Here is a 19,694-nt window from a genome sequence, read left to right on the forward strand (position 1 = left end):
ACCACTTTGAGGTTTTGCTCTTCATCTTGAAGAACAGGCAATTGTATAACATCTCTCACAATTAAGTGAGACATTCACAAGACCTGGCTTTCAAGTATTTCTGAAATAAAATGAGATTCAAGTACCTACTAGAAAATCAGAATACAATCAAACCTCAAGTCATAGTATTTATTTTCCCTTGCTTTCTTCTATCTCCTCTCATCTTTTGTGAGACAGTCTGCAACTGAATTAAATATCACTAGCAATTTGCAAAATTTCAGATTTTGCTTTACATAATCCTACTTCACGTTCTTGGGAGTCAAAGAGACACAACTCAAAATATAAATTTTGTTTCCTTGACATGCATTTTGATCCAATTTTTCTTGAACAGGCTTTTTTTCTTTTGTTACTATTGCCTCTATTGCAGTAATGAAAGTCAAGAAGCACCTGCTGCAGAAACAAAATCCTCTCCTCTCGAGTGTGTCAGGACTGGAGCACACATACTTGGCATGAATAATGTGTAAATGCTTACTGTAAATTGAGGAAAGCCTAGAGTCATATTAGTATCATATATAGATATAGATATATCCCCAAGCCTGAATTGACTTGAAAATTAATCTCATGTACCATAACTTTAAACCCTTGAAAAATTACAAAGTTAAACATAGACCCTTCTCTACAAAAATATGGGTTGACACTAGATCTTTAAGTCCCTTCAAACACAAACCACTCTTATTCTGTGATCTTTAACAGCTTTTCTAAACCCTCTGAAGCAGTCAATGGAACAACTGCATGGATACAACGTTCTAGGAACCACAATGCAAGTTTGCTGCTAGACATCTTTATTTTCCTTTAACAAAATACACAAAGGCACAAGATTCACTTATATCTTGTCATTATTTTACAGGTATAAATAGTGCTTCGTATTCAAGTACAATCAAGTGCAGAGACTTTCTATATTTTATGTAAACACAAAACAGAACTGTATGTATGCACCTCTGGTTCATCTGCAATGCAAATACCAAAGGAGATACCATTTTTGAGTGTCATTTAATTGAATTCTATCAAAAAGTTAAACTATGAATAACATCAACACTACTGTAATGACACTTTCCATATGCTTAAGTCAAATGTCCGATGACACTTCAATTTGTAAACATCTGTATTTAAGATGTACTCAATTTACTTCAGTAGGGAAACATTAAAAGGTATCTAAGTTCACTAGACCAAATTTACTAGATCAGCTGTGGGCCAGTAGTTGTTCGTTAACGGCTAAAGAGATGCCAAGTTATAGGTCACCTTTAATAAAACTTAAAAGTTCAGTTTTTCAAATATGCATAGTGAACTACGTCTATGACTGTTAGACTTCAACCAACTATACATTCTGTGAGTTAACTTAAAGACATGCTTAATTTACAATATCCACTTTTACACAAAGCTTTGACGTACTGTGGCAGTTGAGGCAGTTTCAAGCTCAAGCGAGATTTTTAAGTTGTACCATTTAAAAAAGCTCACCTGAATAGTAACAACAGGCATGAACAAAGCTAAAAACTAGCTACAGAAGGCACTTGAAGTACTTTATTCTGCTTTCATTAAGGATTCCTCACTTTGTTCAGTTGAAATAGCAGAATCTGAAACAGAGTCTTCAGTTGTTGAAACATTTTCTGCTGCTTCTTTTTCAGCTTCTTCAACAAGACTATCATTCAACTGCTCAGCACTTGGTGCTTTCTCATCCGTCTCATTTGACTCAGTGAGCTGAGCCACTTCTTCAGATTCTGTGGAAAAAAAAAAAAAGAAATCCAATACCTATTTTCAGAAATAGCAAACAGCTAATATTTCTAAAGTGCATATGAAAATATTTTGCAAACATATATACAGGTTTCATTACATAAAGTTCTCAGCTGCCAAAGGTAAAACTATCAAGAAAAAACAAACTGCTGTGGAAAAGAGTTCAGACCCCACTGAAAATACTACATATTATTTGTGAACATTCATACTCAACAGAATCTTTCTGGGCTTGTTCATTTCATGTGAGAGATTGTTACAAGTAGACATTATGGTAATTCAGTTTCTTTATTCTTGGTAATGGAAGCAATACAAACTGTATAGCTTTTTCAAGCTGAACCTCCATACAAATACATTCTAAAAGATTCTACTTGGTGGAAACTACTTTAAACATAAGGAGCCAGGTCAGGTAATTAGAAAATTAGAAGAAAATAGAACAATCTAGTTCAACATCTGAGAACTGCCAATAAAAAACTGAATATTCTTGATCTTGCTATTTGTCTCACCTCTGCTTTTTTTCTTCAGTCTCAGATACTACAAATGAGTTTATGCCTTTTCTTGCTCCAGCCCCTCCACACTTATGTTAGATCTTTACTGCAGCTGTTGAAGCTCGAGTGACAAAGAAAGTAGAGGATGGGAGGAAAAGAACTGCATGCCCTCAATTCTCCTACAGTATAACCCAACCATTACTTGTCTGCTCGCTCCTGCAGCCCTTAACTGAATAATGCTCAGCATTCTGCAGAACTGCCTTGTTTTCAACCTACCAAAAAATAGAGGCACTTTCCCTAAAGAAAACAGTCAGTTATTTTACTCGACTTTTTCCCTCACTGAATTTTAAAGAAACTTGGTGAAGCTGCTGAAACTCTCAGTTTAAAAAGGAAAACTTTACCTGGAAAGTTAGTACAATAATTAAAGGTCTGACAATGCTAAGGAACTAAAGAGCAGGTTCTTTAAACAGGAAGCCATAGCAATCATATGAAATGGTACTGCTAACTCACTTATAAATATGATAAATCTTTATTGAATATACACAGTGATTCCATTTTAAATGCACTGATTAGTTGAATTTTAACTTCATACCGAGTGCCTTAAATTATTGTAGGAACAGTAGCTAAGAAAAAGCTCCTTAAGTAAACTTGAAGATGACCACAGAAAGGTAGCATTCTTGATGATTAATCACAAATCCCAGATTTAATTGAAGAATGCAGCTGTGCACAAGCAACAGCAAACAGCTCTATGATGGTTTAAGGCAAGTTTAAGAACTTTATGGTTGCAACTTTAAAAGCCCTGGTTTTGGCTTCAGTAGTAGTTCACAGTATCAAGTGAACGCTTCCATTGAAGTGCAAACCAAGTTTCAGCATCTGCCTTGTAAATAGAAATCTTCTCAAACATACTAACAGTTGCTATATGCCAAGAGCATTAACTAACTGTAGAATATTCAGACAGCCAGGGAACATCATGCAAACCTGGAGATCACAAGTAAAGTTATCTTCATAAACTCCTGATGGCTACAATGAAATCTGAAGTTCAAAAGCATCTAATATCAGCAACAGATATTCACTACAAAATAGTCATGTTGTCAAACCGCAATTTCAACATTCAAAACATTGCTATATGATAAATCTACATCAAGAACAGAGCAGAAGCACCTAACACAGGGAAGGCAGAATTAACCACAAAGGTGAAAGTAATTCATGGTGTGTTTCTACCCCCAATATAAGATCCAAACATGAATACTTTAAGATGTTCATAAGAGACCCGCCTTTGATAGGAAAAAACAAAAAAAATTGAGATCAATTCTTTTCTTAAGAACTCAAGTATTTGGTTTCATTCTGGTACTAAAATCTCCCAAGTTACACAGCTGAATAGCAAAACAACGTTTGTGCCAGTAATCAGCATCAGACTGACAGCTGATGACTTCATATTTCCAGAGGATTACAAAGGCCAAGGTTCAGTGCCAGTAGCACTCCACACAACCATTCTTCAGATCTCTTATCTATAGAAGTACCATGTAGCATGCTTCACTGTGCGAGCACACAGCAGAAAAAAGATTGAGCTTCATGCTCCATTCATTAGTAAAGTAGCTGATGGTAAAAAAAAAAAACATTTATAGCACTTCTGCATCTCATTAGTCTGCAGTTTCTTCAAGCTATATAGCTATGGTTTAAACAAATTACACATAAGAGTTGGATATCCCTGTGTTGTCAATATTGTGGTGAGTTTGGTTTCTTGATGTTAATGTTTGTTCACATCTAAGTGAAGATATTCTATTCTTGCCATGACAGCATTTATTTTACCACAGTGAACAAAAGGCTTCCCCAGAGCTATACCTTCATGACTCAAAATTACAATCAAGGAAGATGCTCATTTATTAATACAGCCCAACTGTCAGTAAGCAGAGTTATGCTTCAAATTAGGGTTCTGATGGAAAAAGTGATTTACTGAAAATGATTTTTCTCATTCATAAGGCATTACTTCGTGGCAGGACACAGGCAGTTATGCACAGCGACAGACAGGATAGCATATATCAGCAAGACATGCTTCAGATATTAGTTAGGTTAAATATTAACGCATGCTCTATGCTGGCTGCTTACTAATTATCAAAACAGAATGGTTCATACTCTGTAGATGAAATATTCAGAAAAGATTCAGGCATTTAAACCACATAGAAACAAAAGTCAATGCACCAAGTTCTAATTTCTCCTCCAAAAAGTTTCAGCATATACTTCTTAGCAGGAAAAGCTAAGTAGGGAATGACCCCCACAGTGGTTTAATTTTTGTTGGGTTTTTTTTTTTGTTGTTTTAAGTTAAAGAAGCACACCAAAATATGAAGATCACAACCAGGTAAAAAAAAAAAAAAAAAAAAAAGTAATTTTCAGTGTTAAAAGGTAAATCAAAAATATCACTTCTACAAAAAAAGAAAGCCATTTTTACTTGAAAATTCTACTTTCAGAAAAAAGTAGTATTTCACAGAATTTTCACTCCCATATTTCAACTGCCTAATGAAAAACCCACACTAATTTTTAAAGCTTTTTTTTTTTAACAACATCTATAAACTGACTCAACAGCTCAGACCCATTAAAAGTATAGTTTGATAAACATCACTTCAAAGATAATACTAGCTTAATTAGCACACCCTCTCTCAAAACCTCTAAAAGGCTGCAGCTGAACATTATTCAGATGTCCTCAAGGCACATATCTCCAAGAAGCAGGAGCTTCTCCATTTGATTCATACAGAAAAAGAAAGCCTGAGTTTTGAAGACACCATTAACAACCACTATCTTTTCTACAACAATCTTCTGCCTTTAAAAGTAGCCACGAATTTATCAGTCCATCCACTATTCACTGAAAAGATCAGATAATTAGAGGGCAGAGGTGAAATTTGCATGGTTTGGCTTCACACATGATTTAGTTCTTGTTTCAATACTATTATCATAAAAGTACATTTAAGTAGTCAAGTACACTTATCTGTTGCCATTCGACCATAGTTCTCCATCTCCTCAGTTGTGTGAATAAAACTGTTAGACAGCTATATCTACATACATAAAGCAGATTGTAAACTGTGGCACACTGGCAAACACAAGGGGAGAGAAATAAAATATGCTGTCTTAATAAATACTTGAATGTGGAGCTTCTCAATCTATGTCAGAAGGAATTTCTTCCCTCCTGTATGTTGCTCCACGATACATCATCCTTTCAGGTGAGCCAACAACTGGCTGGGGAACTACACTGAAACTAGCTGAGGAAAGCTGCCCTGTCACAAGCATTGCTTTGACAGGAAAAGAAGTCAAGCAAGTTTTCCCTGCAATGCACCTTTCGTCAGACTGCACCCACAGAGATGATAAGCCTTCCCTACCAGTCTTAATCAGCATTCCCATGCCATTTTGTACTTAGTGTTAAAGAGTAAACAAGTATTCTGTCACAATCTGACAGTTACAATCTGATGAACTTCCAGTCTGAATATGAGGTCTGCACCATCTCATAACTTTTTCCAACATACTCCCTGATTTGAACCAATGCAAAATGCAAGTAGAGAGATTCTTTAGTTCTAAATTATAATTTCCAAAGTCTTTTAAAACACTGCATCTTCCTGTTGGCTGTACACCAGATGCCTACTGTATCTGCAGACTATAAAATGTCTCAAAAGGAACTATGTTAAATTAAAATTGACAATTTGTCTTTGAACTCCTTGATTTTAAACAAGGAGGTTTTTACTAGATTTTCCTGCCCTGAGGAAAACAGCAAAAGGAACAAAGGCAGAAATTCCAATGCAACTTAATCAAATGACCTGCTGAACACAGTTGAAGTTAACCACTTCGAGATGTATTCCCTCCTTAATTTATTTACAGTGCTGTTTTCCATGTGTTTGTCAGTAACAACAGTATAAATAATTTTGCTGTGATATCATTTGTGCTGAACATACTGCATGATATCAAGAAACTTTGGAGTTCGGGACAAAAAACAGCAGCATCAACAAGTTAAGCTAGAAGCAGGAACAAAAAAGATTGGAAAAATTATAGACTGTACCTACTTGTGAAGCTATTTCTATAGAAAAAAAATCACCCAGGTAGAGAAATCCCAACGTACCGTAAAGACAAACATACAGACTACATATCAATAACAGTTGGCACATTCAATAGCTGCATGCATGGGAAATGGCAATTTCACTGGGCATTAAATAAGAGCAGACTTGGCGAGGTGAGCACGTACCTTCTGTCTGCCGAATCCCCTGCGGTTCTCTCTCTCTTGATTCTGGATGCTCTGTTTCCGACTGCAATTCTGGAAGTTGCTTTTTTTCAAAATTGAAGTCTGGTAGCCGTGGAGCCCGAGGTCTCGTTTTTCTTGCAGGATTCAGGAAAAAGCAGTAGGCACACCTAAATGCTGCACAAAAGCAATCCAGTAATTAGCCTCACTGACCGATTTCACCGTTTCACCCTACCCCTGCACAATATCTTGACTGTCCAAAATACTATAAAGAGAATTAAATGACTATCAACACCTAAGCATATTCCCATCAAATTTCTACAAGTGTTCTATTTAGCTTTTTTTTCTTCCCTTCAGCACACATTTACTTATTAAATACCTGTTTGCTTTCAGCTCCGCTGCACTTCAGCATGGATATTTTTGCCCATAATTGTGAAATATTAGATGACAAAAAAAATAATGCAATTCAGTACCATGAATTGTTGTCACATGCCGTTCTATTCTTTCCTACAGAAGACCTAAGCTGGCAGATTACCTTCTTATTAAGATGTCACTCTGCTTGTTTTTCAAGTAAAAGGATGCCGTGTACTCTAACACATTTCCTCACTATTTGCTCTTAGAGAAGCATTCAGCTCCAGTGATGCTTAGTTAGGAAAAGGCAATTTTCTTCCGAAATACTGTATACCACATAACACATTTTATACAGTTAAACACATTTTCACCAAGACACAAGTGGGGGGAAATGGTCATCTCTTGCACACCAGAACTGTGAATACACTTGAGCAAGGAATGACATATAGACCAAATATATTCAGACCCAGAGGAAACTTTCATCTCATTCTTTTAAAGTGCTATATATTTTCTCACAAAATTAAGAGAAACAAGATTAAATAGACTTATCTAGCATTTCCTCATTTTTCAAACATCAGGCCTACACTTGTGGTAGAAAGAAGGCAAAATAAAACATCTGTGTTCAATAATGAGCTGTGTCTGTCTTAAGTTATTGTCAGCCATAAATTCACATATAGCCTCCCAGGGCTTGTTCCCAGTCCTTTTCCAATATCTACCCAAGATCTTCTTGCCAAAGCAAAATTTTAAGTTCTGGTTAAAAAGGAAAACTTTAATGTCAGATCGTTTCTGAACATAAAACCCTTCTGAGAACCGTTCAAAGCAATTTTCAGGGATGCATTGGAGGAGGTTTATTTCTACTGAATAGTTTTTTTGCACAGAATCCCTGTCCTGGAAGTTGCAGTAAAGTACTTCTTCAAATCTTAAAGTGAATCTTTAGATACAGAGAAGCAAGTTACCATAAAACTGTTCCTGTGTGAACTGGCATTTCACAGTGTCAGTTGAGTATTTTGCCACAATCAAAATGAAGCATCACACATGCCTGTTATGAAACAAGCCAGCTATTACAGTCTACTGTACAGTCTACAGATGAGTTCTTACCTATATATTCAAACTCCTCCTTCAGAGCCATACCATTGTGAGAACAACACTGCTGACATATAAGGGCATACCTAGAAAACATTAATACTTAATTTTGTACCTTTAAGTAATAAGGCACTGAAGCAGGAGAAACATTTTACTTTAAACACCAATAGCTTAGATATTTACTCTAAAAAATTAATTTGCACAGTGAAATTGATACTAAAGGCCAACTAAATCTGTATACTTAATTTTTAAAGTTGGTTTAGAAACAGCTACAATTTAGAGTTCATAGTTGAATAGACTTTTAATACTAGTATTTTCAGAAAATAACATCAAAATCATTTAAATATTTGTACCACATTAGTGACCACAGCTAATATGGGAGTTCAGATATGTCTGGACAGTTCTGAAGGCAAAGCATTTATAATAGTAATAAAGTTGAAGTGAAAAGATAAATAAATGGTTGGGTTTCTTGAACAATTTATTCACCTACTTGAGTATCAAGGTTTATTACTTTTATATCATGACTAATACCATTCAAAGTAGTTACCATTTTCCCTACAGACATCATGAAGCACTCAGCAGCAGCCATTTCATTTTAAAAATGTGCAATACTTACAGTCTTGACCCTCCTGATTTTTTTATTTTATTTTTTTTTTTTTAAATAAAAAGGGTTAAGTTCCCTAATTCAACTGTTTGCATTCTCCCTTAAGCAATGTCTTACCTGTTCTGAGGACCATCACCAACCAAATATTCAATAACTCTATCCATAACTCCTCTCTCTCGAGGAAGAATAGGTCTCGCTAAAGGAGGGCCTGGAGGATGAAGACCTAGGAAGACATGAAAAGTATCAAATGGATTTTCAACTATGTTGTATATAATCCATCACGTGTGCATGCTAGTGCCATTAAAATCCCACCTACTCAATATAAAATGTATATTCCTTCATTTACTAGGAAAGCTTTAATTTTTTTCTCAACCCACAACAGTTGAAAGTTCACCTTCTCCTTCAGCTTACATTAACTCATTTTACTTTTACACGTTGTTAAATTTATTTCTAGAAAACAATGTATCAATAGTAGTTAATGACGACTGAGAATTATAGACTTTTTAAGAAAAGTACTGCTCTTTTTTGAGTTTTCTTAACACACTTTCAAATCTGCATATGTAGTTTTCCAAGTTCATGCCAACAAATCTGGGAGGGGCGGGGGGAATAAAAAAAATTTAAAAAAAAAAAAAATCAATCCAACAGCAAAAGAATAAGGACACTACCAAAGAAGCATCCATTGGCTTCTGCAGTCCCTAGGCAGCAGGAGCCTAACTGAAAATATGTACCACATGTATTCAGTCTACACATTAAACATACCCAGACATCTGATACTTTGGTAATCTAATATCTGTTGGAAAGCTGGATATTTTCAGAACCTGTGCTTAGTCAAAGTAGTCAGAAGATCAGTGATATGAAAATATTTCCGTATGTGTCTGATTACTACCAAAATAGAACTCCTTTCAAAAACATTCAGTGCTACCACCTTCATCTCTGTTCACATACAGCAATTACAGCACAGCAATGGCACACACTTGTCTTCCAACAAAGTTTGAAACCCTCTGGTCTGCTTCAACACCATCACAAACTACCAATTTCCATATGTCACTTACATTCACACTTCTATCTTCCCTTCTAGTCTTGACACAGAAGAAGTTAGACATAGTGAACAAATACAATAAAACCTGACCACTCAAATAGCAAGCATTTCAAATCAAGGACACTCCTGGCCAAAAGCCATTTTACACACACAAGATAAGTTACAGTACATTCAAAAATTTAACACATTCATCAGATTATACGGCAACGTATACTGCCTTCCACTTCTCTGTTAATTAATAGTAACTATTTTAAAGGAAATACTGCTTTTAATCCACAGTAATTCTATGCAACAAGATGTATGCCTCCCAGAACTGGCATATCACATTGTTATACCTGCAGGCTACAGACAATGCTTCAGTTTGAAAAACTGCTTGATCAATTAGTTTTAGTTAAATCTCTTAACTGTGTGTCCAATCACCAACCAACATCCACATCAGATTAATTTCAAATAAGTGCTACCAACTGAAAACATCTGATTTCTCATCTTAAAGGACAGAACCTTAGAACACATCCTTCTGAGACCACTTTTACCACTCAAGATTAACTTCATATCCCAACCCTTCAGATTCTTTTTAAAGGTTACATTAACTGCAGTCTGCTCTACAGCTCGAACACTTTGCACTGTTGTGAGAATACACACTTCCTCCAAAGTCCTGCCTTCTAAATTCTGACCTGAAATGACTCTTTACATGAGCAAGGATTCTGCATATTATTCAGTCCAAAATTCACCCACATTAATGATAAGAAGAGGTTCCTTCCAGGATCTCACACAATTAACTGAGACAAAGACCATGCTACACACACTAACCCAAGAGACTAATACCTATACTTGAAAGCTCATTCAGCAGTTGAAAAAGCTACTACAGCATCTGACATCATATTTGGCAGCTCATTAACTAAACGTCTAACACATCACAGAGGAAAAAATACTTACAGCTGAACAATGCTATAGCCTCGTGGGTCAACATACGGCATTAGTTCCAGACAACTTGTCCTGTTGCTATGATTTTGCTCAATGCCAAGGAGAAAGAAATGAATGTGGGGTAATCTGAAGCCATGCAAAACTGAGTATATTTAATCCTTAGGAGTAAAATTCTCGAGGCCCAAAAAGCAACTCCTATTCTCTCAGGGAAGAGTGCTGGCTTTTAACTATTCAATATATCCAATAAAAACACTTACATAAAACACATAGCTTAGAAGGGCTTTCAGTGACCACACATTCAGCTTTTGATTCTCTATTCCATTATTTTTCTTGGAAATGTGTTTCATAGATTGGATTAGTTGAACTAATTCAGAAGGATATTTAACTGAAAGACACTACAAGAAAAAAAAAAAAAAAAAAGAGCAGGCTTCAAGCTTCACGGAAGATAAATTTATCTTTTCTGTAGCCCTTTTATGTATGCCCTAGCTGCCCCTAGTTGAAGTCATTCCTTCCAGTAACTTTTAGCAGATTCCTTCATAAGCACCCACAGAGAAGCAACATGTACGCTATGGGCATACAGAGGCAAAGACAACACAGCAGCTCTTGCCACTTAATAAGCTGATCTAAGATGGGCATTCTGCTTAAACAGCATTAAATGTAACCGACAGCAATTCTCTCTCAAGCCTTTTAACCTCACAGATGCAAGCAAAGGGAAGATTCACGGCCAAAATGCACTACAATCAGTTGTAAACCTGAAGTTCAATAGTAATATATCTACATCTCCTAAGGTTAAAAAAAAAAAAAAAAAAAAAAAAAAAGAAAACTTTCACAAAGTAGGTCTCAAACATTTGGAGCTATGTCCTCTCACAGTCCTACACTGAGAGTGAGATTAATCTTGTTATTAAGGGTGCTTTTTCTAAAAGAAAATGCCTCTCATCAATTCTTGAAAACTGACCTAAATGGTTTGTCCTGATCTACACATAAACAGTAAGATTTGATCAGAACATATCACAATTTACATGTCTCCAATAAGCACATAGTTTCATTCTTAACATATTGGGTTTTGTTTGTTTGTTTTTTGTTTTGTTTTTAAAATCATCCTCATTTTCACAAAAGAATTGAAATCAGGCGACATAAATCAGCATTCTCAAGATATTCCTGTATTCTGCAAACAAGTAGTACTTAAAACAAAGAAAAACCTCAAAGCAGTTACCAGAAGAAATTCACTACAATGTTAACTAGGCAGAACCATACATTTTACAGATTTTTTTCCAAAGGCTGGCCAGAGAAAACTTCAAGTGAAACTTGAATTTCCTAAGGCTTCACAAAAAAAAAGAAAAGAAAAAGAAAAAACTCAATGCTTCCATTTAAAAAAAAAAAAAAAGCGAATGGTCAATGTTTAACATATGAGTGCAATGGCAAAGATTTGGAAGACTGATATAATCTGCAATAAAATTGAAACTCTACCATATTTTTTTTTCCTCAATATCTGGTTAGTATTCAAACACTGATTAATATCCAAAAGACCAAATTTTTATATGCCTCATATATCATAACAAAGTTTCCAGTAGTTAAAAAAGGTAAAATTTAACTAAAACTACCTAGCATTACAACATGCTCCAAGGAAAACTTCAATTACCTGACTACTAATAACTCAAACCAACCATCTTAGCTCTCATGCTGTTATGGACACCAGTAATTAATATGAACATCAAAAGCAATCATTGTAGAAAGACTGGTCATTTTTGCAAAGCTTGGCAAACTCTCAACTACCTGCTGGTTATTAATTTTCAAACATATGGGAGCTCCGTGGTAATACACGTTAAATTGATTCTCCTCTACAAAATATAGTATAATGAAAATGAATTATTAATCTTCTCTACTTTAGAGATAATTAAGGCTATTCACATTTGTTGCAAGCCATGCATAAACTTAGAGGCAATGATATTACTCTTACAGATAGTGAATTTACATACTTCCCACTACAGCTGCATGACTAAGATTTTATATGCTTGAAAGGTTTGGGAAAACTCAAGAGAAAACAAGGCTTCCACACTGACACTGACAGTTACAGCATACAACAGAACACTGCTGCAACAGACTAACATTTAAGTAGAAAAAAAGCACATGCATACAAAGCACTGTCATCAAAGTCACATTAAATATTTTAATTAACAGTCTTGGCAACTGTCCTTTTAAACAAGCTAATTTTTCTTCCTCCTCTAAATCCTTTCTGCAAGTAAGGGCTAAAATTCACCCAGCTTATTCATTGTACCCAATGATGTCTTTTTTCCCCAATAAGAAAACTAGCAGACTGCTGATACTTGATTACAAAGCCAGCATCTTAACCAAGAAGGCACATGTGATTTTAAGCTCATTAAAGAATTTCCAACAAGCAGGTTTCAGTAAACACTTTTTGAACCCAAATGACCACTTCCTTGGTGCGTGAAGCTAATTTACAGTACTTCAAGATAATCAAGTATTAATATCTTGCCATTATAGTTCACTTCAGGGATAAAAACAAATTTAGCAGTTTCACAATAAAGGTACACAATTACTAAGCAGTAACAAGGCTTAACAAAGCGCAGTAAACAGATCGCTACTCATGAACACTGCACCAAATTACAGTGGTGTTGAAAAGAATCTTGGCAAGTTGCATCCCCATGACCACTTGAGGAACTTTAACATCCACAAGAATACGAGTCCTGATGAGACACATCCCAGAACTTAAGGAAATTAGCTGATGTAGTCACCACGCCACCTTCAATGACGTGGATGGCGTGCCATACAGAGGCATCTAGATAGGCTTAAGCAGTGGGCCCAGGTGAACCTCATGAGGTTCAACAAATCCAAGTGCAAGGTCTTACATCTGGGCTGAGGCAACCCTCACTACAAATACAAGCTCAGGGACAAAAGGTTTGAGTGCAGCCCTACCAAAAAAGACCTGAGGGTAGTGATGGATGGGAAACTGGACGTAAGCCAACAATGTGCCCTCGCAGCCCAGAAAGCCAGTTGTACCCTGGGCTGCATCAAAGGAAGTGCAGCCAGCAGGTCATGAGGGCTGATCCTACCCCTCTACTCTGCACTGGTGAGGCTTTACCTGGAGTACTACATCCAGATGTGGCTTCCTCAGTACAGAAGAGACATAGACATGTTGCAGCACATCCAGAAGTGGGCCACAAAAATAATCTATAGAATGGAACACTTTTCCTACAAGGACAGGCTGAAAGGGCTGGGACTATTTAGCCTGGAGAACAGAAGGCTCCAAAATGACCTGAGAAGGACCTTTCAATATCTGAAGGGGAGCTACAGGAAAGAAGGGGACAGACTCTCCAGAAGGATCTGTGGTGACACAACAAGGGGAAATGGTTTCAAAGAGGGTAGATTTAGAGTGGATATATGGAAAAAGCCTTCTTATAGTGAAGGTGGTGAGGCACTGGAACAGGTCACCTAGAGATTCAGTGGATGCCCCGTTCTTGCAGACTTTTAAGGTGAGGCCAGATCAGGCCCTGGGCAACCTGATGTAGCTGTGGTGTCCCTGTTCCACTGCAAGGGAGTTGGGCTAGACGGCTTTTAAAAGGTCCCTCCCAACTCTAAGGATTCTATATTTTTGAGATTGTGATCTCCTCCACTGTGTTGAAATCCAACTTGCCAAACATTCTGCAACAAATGTCTGCAACAATTTGCAAAAAAACAAACCATGGATCTGGCCCCTACTGATTCACCTTCAATGAGCAGAACAAAGCCTCTCCTTCTCTCAAAATCTCCCAAATTTTAGCATCCCTCCCTAAACCAAATGGCACATGCTCAATTCAATTAAGTTCATTCCTTCACAACAGGAAACCAGAAACAAAAGGAAAAATACTTCCAGAATATGAAACCAAGTTTTAAGGAGCATTCATTTCTACAGGATTTTGACCTGCTGGTAAACTTTTGACTATTGCACCAAACTAGCGTGCAATTTTAGAAAAAAATCCAGATACAACACAGACAATTCTTCTAGCATATTTGGTATTTCATACTTAAAATCTATGAATATAGATTGCCTGAGTATACCTGCTGAAGTAAAAATTTAAATAAATGTCAAGATGCATGTTAAAAAAATATGTGCAGGGTTTAGTCAGAAACATGAATGTGTTCGGAAAGTGTTCTCCTCTATATCTGATTTATATAACTGTAGAGTTCTTCTAAACTAAGAACATAAAAAGGTATGCTATATTGTTGACTACAGAACACTGCAAAGTTTTATTGCCATTTAAACAAAGAAGCCATAACAGTTAAATGAGCTCAGGCAATAGGTTTCAGCATCAAGAGGTGCCAGCTGTAAAGAGTTATAGCTAATTGAATATGGAACTCCTGCTTAATCAGATAACTGCTCTGCAATTTCCAAATGAAATGCCATTTCCATACTGTCTGAAAATGGCCTATTTTATAGGTAACCAGAGAAAACAATATAAACTGTAAATAACAGTAAGCATTCTGTTTACCCATTCCAGGCACTGAAGTAGCTGGGGATCCAGGGCGTCTTGGTAGAATGTTTGACTGCAAGGGTGGCACAGCAGTTCTTTCTGGTTGTCCAGTAAGAGCAGATGCATCCCTCTGCTGATTAGGAGATGGTGTTGCCAAAACAAGTGATTTTGGAGAGCCTTGCTTAGGAGTAGCAGGTGTGGGTGTAGAAGCATTTCTTTGAGCTGCAGTCCTCTGACGAATTTCTGACAAGATATGCACATACTTATTTTAACATCTAACACTATAAGCAAAAAATAAGTACGTTAATATCACTAGCCTGCTATTTTAATCAGCCAGAAATAACCGAGTCAAATAAAACCAGAAAGGCCTATAACTAAAGATTGCCACTGAATGGTTGAGCATATCATAGAAACACAGCCTGTACAGAATGCTATGTTTTTAATAGTAACGATCATTAACTGTGTACTTGGGGTAAAAGACTTCCAGAAGAAAATTAGCAGATGCTTACCTTATAATCTTGTACTCTAAAGCAGAAAGTTGGACAGATAAACAGATAAATTCCAACCAGAAAGCACAGATGGAACCTGTTATTTCTGTTTTACTCTATGATTTAAACACGCTTCCAAGCATTTCGTTTTCCATGGGAATAAAAACTATTCAGTCGTTGCCTAAAATATCCAGGTTAAGTATCCAGTGCTATTAAGAAATTTTCAGATTAGATAATTTCAGATTGTATAAATTAAAAGTCTAGAATGACAACAAAATATTACACTGCTAATCTTAAATAGATAATACAGTTCTGTTCCCTCTTTTCAATAAATGTACCAACAAGCCACGTTTGGATTGTCACAAAGCAGGAAAAGACTCTACTACATCGTTCAAATAGTTTTACTTTGATCTCAATCTGTGACCACTGAGTTACTATTATTTCTAAGAACATTTTTATATGTTTCTTCAGCTTCTCTTCCACCAAGACAAAGCTCTCATTAACAAAAAAAGGAATATCATCCCAGTAATATATTATGGTTTAGATATTTTAATCGAGTCATGACATTTTGAAGTTCTATTACATTTATATACAAGTTTGTTCACCAAAGCAAGGCAGGATCGGTGACCAGGAATAGCAACCACTGAACTATTTCTCATCCTATCTATATCATGTTACCTCCAAAGAACATTTGAAATACTCTACTGTAAATAATTAAATTGAAATTAACCCTCACTTCAGGACTCCAGACATTAACACTGTTAGTATATGATAGCTTAATCTAAAAATTGTATTCCCAAAATGGCTACACCAGACACTAACCAATAGCCTCCAAAACTAGTCCCCAGCACCCACAATATTTTGACTGAACTTGCTTATCTTTAAAAAATAAAATAAGGCATTTAACATTTGGTTTGGACGTTCAATTCAACTCCCTGAGTTTCAAGATTGGAGAGACTGCTGAGTTTCTGGCAGGCTGGAGTGTCAGCTCCTAGAAAGTAGTTAGTAAACTCATTAGCAACTGGATGGCCAGGGGGAGATGGGTGTGCTGAAGTCTGAAGGAGCAACCTCTGTACCACATTAAGCTTTTGTATGCGCTATGGGGGGTGGTGAGCATGTAACATGAGCTTACACTAGCCAAGGAAGAGTTGCTATCACTGGAGCATCAGGTCAAACAAAAGTTCAGTTGGGTCAACTGCCAACACCTAGTGCTATGAAACTGCAACATGTAGACTATGTTCTGGCCTACTAATCTGTGCATAGAGAGAGAGAGAGAGAGAGAGAGAGAGAGAGAGAGAGATAATGTACACCAAAAGGAAGAAAATATCATCATCCACAGTCAGAAGACTGCAACCAGTCTTATTTAAAAAAAAAAAATCTACCTAGCTCAGTTTCCTACTAAGCAGAACACATTATTAGCTTCCCCTTCTACGTTATCATGCACATTGCTGCATTAACTGACACTTCATCTTGCAGTTTAGATCACCCAACAAGTACGAAGATTCTGTATGCTTTGAAGTTGGTGTTAGCAAGTACAACGTGTCCCCTCATTTAAACTGTTCTAGATCTGCATAACAGGATAAATTGGTGAGGTTGCACAAATTCCTTAAAGGTCTCCTTGGTAACATGTTCCTACTTTTAAAACTAATCCTGTGTCAGAAATTGAATTTCAATTGAGAATTTATCTACGATAAACGTCTCACCAACACGGAGAGATTTTTGTGAGAGATTTTACTAGCAACATTTCAAATTAACCCGCACTAGAATAACTACTCTCTTCATTTACACATTTGCAGCTTGTAAAATTCTGCCCAAAAAGTATAAATCATCTATAAATAATATATTGCATGTTAATTATGAACCTCTTGTAAACTTTCAGGTTTCCATAATGAAAGTCCCACGAGTTAATTGAAGAAAGTCTTCATTTTGTCTCTGTTCTAACAATATATAGCAACTGCTGAAGTAGTTTGAATTAAGTTTTGCAGTTTTCAAAGGTTTCTTCACCCCCCCCCCCAAATGAATACTTTCCATCTGTAAATTATCTGTAAGAAGACAGACAAGTAACTTGAAAATGGGCCTTTTATCCTTCAGGTGTGCTAAGTTCCCTCAATTCAGGTGTGTTGACCCCTCAGTTACTGGCACTGAACAATACTCATACATAAGCAGACAGATTAAAATGGCTATTCCCAACTGATGGTTCAGTATGATTTCTTGCAGGTTTATAGAGATATTGCTACTGGTGAGACAGCTGTATCTTTCACTTTTAAGAGCAAAGGTATTTTATTTCTCCTTCACTTCAAAACTTGATTTGTGTACACTGTTTTTAAAATATCTACAGCACAACGCCAGTCAAGATATAGTTCACAAACTTGTTGGCTTTAGTGGTAAAGATGAACCAACAATTTCTTTATCCTTGCTGTCTGTACCCAACCCACAACTTGCAACCATCTGTTATTGCACTGTTTTTAAATTCAGGTCATGCAGCAATCTCAATTACAGAGCACTGCTAACAGCTGTATCAGCACATTGAAGGGAACAGGTAACAACAGGATATTACTGTGTTTTTTTTTTCCCCACTTTATTTTCTTCATAAGGACAGAGTTCTGAACATTAACTCCACCCCTCAAAGCACTGAATACATAAAAATCACACTTCAGTTTTCAAATTCCCCTCCTTCTGAATTTCCAGGACTTTCTAATAGCAAACATCGAGACTAGCTGTAATTTTAAGAGATGAATTGTATTAATTAACAAGTGCATCAAAAATCACAAAAACTTTGAAAAGAGCTAAGCAGCACACGATGAAGCTGCTGAATGATCAACGCAGGGTCTCATTTCTTCTCTGTGATAAGTTCAAACTCTCAGAAATCACAGAAACACCAAGGTTGGGAAAGACCTACAAGATCATCCAGCCCAACCAACTACCTTTCACCAATAGTACTCACTAAACCACGTCCCTCAACACAAAATCCAAATGCTCCTTGAACACCTCCAGGGTCGGTGACTCCACCAACTCCCTGGGCAGCCGTTCCAGCACTCGACCACTCTTTCAGAAAAGTACTATTTAGATATAAATCTCCCCTGGCACAGCTTGAAGTCATTCCCTCTAGTTCTATCACCAGTGGTTTTCTGAGAGCTAACTACTATGTGAAGCTGAATGATAAAAATCTTTGAACTAAATTTGTTAGATGTGTGAGTTTCTATTTCAGCTTGCAAGTTAACCATATACCAACTAACCTTCCACCAACTGCTGCGTACAACTTAAGTCCAATCTGACTGGTCATTATCTATCCAGTGCTTAAGGTAACGAGTTCTGCTCCCTGATCAGCTTGTCTCCAAACTGAGACAATAGAAATCTAAGGAAGTATAGATGTTAACTTACCAGCTATTTTATGAATTTCAAATTACTAATTCTGCTGTATGTCACATACAGTAAGTTATACCATAACCACAATAAGGCACCATCTAGTAAGTTGTAGTAAGTTAGGTTCTGTTCCATGCAGTGTATTTGTTTGGGGCAGATATTTAGCATGAAAAACAATAAGCTAACACTTTTGATATCTAAAAATTGAATTAATGAATTACTGCATATACAAAACAAGGACTACTGAGAAAACAGGTCTCCTCATTTCAGAAAATAAAGCCAAACAGCACAAATACAAGCACTGTGCACCTACAAAAACAATATTTCAAGAATGAAAAATGAAAGAAATACAGGCTTGTCTATTTCAAATCCCTCATCCAAGAATTATGTTAAAACTCTTAAGTTTTGTCTATGTTCCAGAGCAGTGTTTCTTCCATAGGAAATTACGTACGCAGTTTATTTTGAGTATGAACCCCCACAGGTCTGAGTTGGTTAAAACAGCAAAAAACTCTTTAGACTGTCTCAAAACAAGTAAGCAAGCCATCTTCATTAATACTATACCGGGTGGCCTTTAGACTGAAAATGCTACTGTTAATAAGCATATTAACAATACTGTTAATAATACAAGTACAGCATGTTACACTCAACTTTAAGGAAAATCCAAGTATATTTTGTTTGTGACAAACTAGTGAAATCCATTTTTATTACCTAACACCACTTCTGCACTAGCTTTGAGAAATCAACCCATCTGCCATAGAAAAGTAATTTAAGTGCTGCATTATGAAATATCTGACTAAACAGATAATGTAGCATAACTGGAAAATTAAGTCAAGGAACACAGTATTAGATTTCACAGCCATTTAGTATTCATATGAAACAAGTATGTGACACAAGAACTTGATTTT

The 19,694-nt window shown here is 36.4% G+C and overlaps 1 protein-coding gene across 7 annotated transcripts in view; it reads right to left on the bottom strand.

Moving 5' to 3' along the window:
• Window positions 1–804: 804 nt before the first annotated feature.
• LNPK (lunapark, ER junction formation factor) overlaps window positions 805–19,694 on the bottom strand; it is a 38,587-nt gene continuing 19,697 nt past the window's right edge. For all 7 annotated transcript variants that reach the window (XM_052675600.1, XM_052675595.1, XM_052675598.1 and 4 more), the window contains exons 9-13: window positions 14,957–15,181; window positions 8,624–8,729; window positions 7,918–7,988; window positions 6,475–6,645; window positions 805–1,754 (exon numbers count right to left, since the gene is read on the bottom strand). In XM_052675600.1, coding sequence (XP_052531560.1) covers window positions 1,558–1,754; window positions 6,475–6,645; window positions 7,918–7,988; window positions 8,624–8,729; window positions 14,957–15,181 — 770 coding nt within the window. In that variant the 3' untranslated portion in view covers window positions 805–1,557. The remainder of the gene's footprint in view (window positions 1,755–6,474; window positions 6,646–7,917; window positions 7,989–8,623; window positions 8,730–14,956; window positions 15,182–19,694) is intronic.

Source organism: Tympanuchus pallidicinctus, unplaced genomic scaffold, assembly GCF_026119805.1.
Source record: "Tympanuchus pallidicinctus isolate F22 unplaced genomic scaffold, pur_lepc_1.0 scaffold15, whole genome shotgun sequence".
Taxonomy (NCBI): domain Eukaryota; kingdom Metazoa; phylum Chordata; class Aves; order Galliformes; family Phasianidae; genus Tympanuchus; species Tympanuchus pallidicinctus.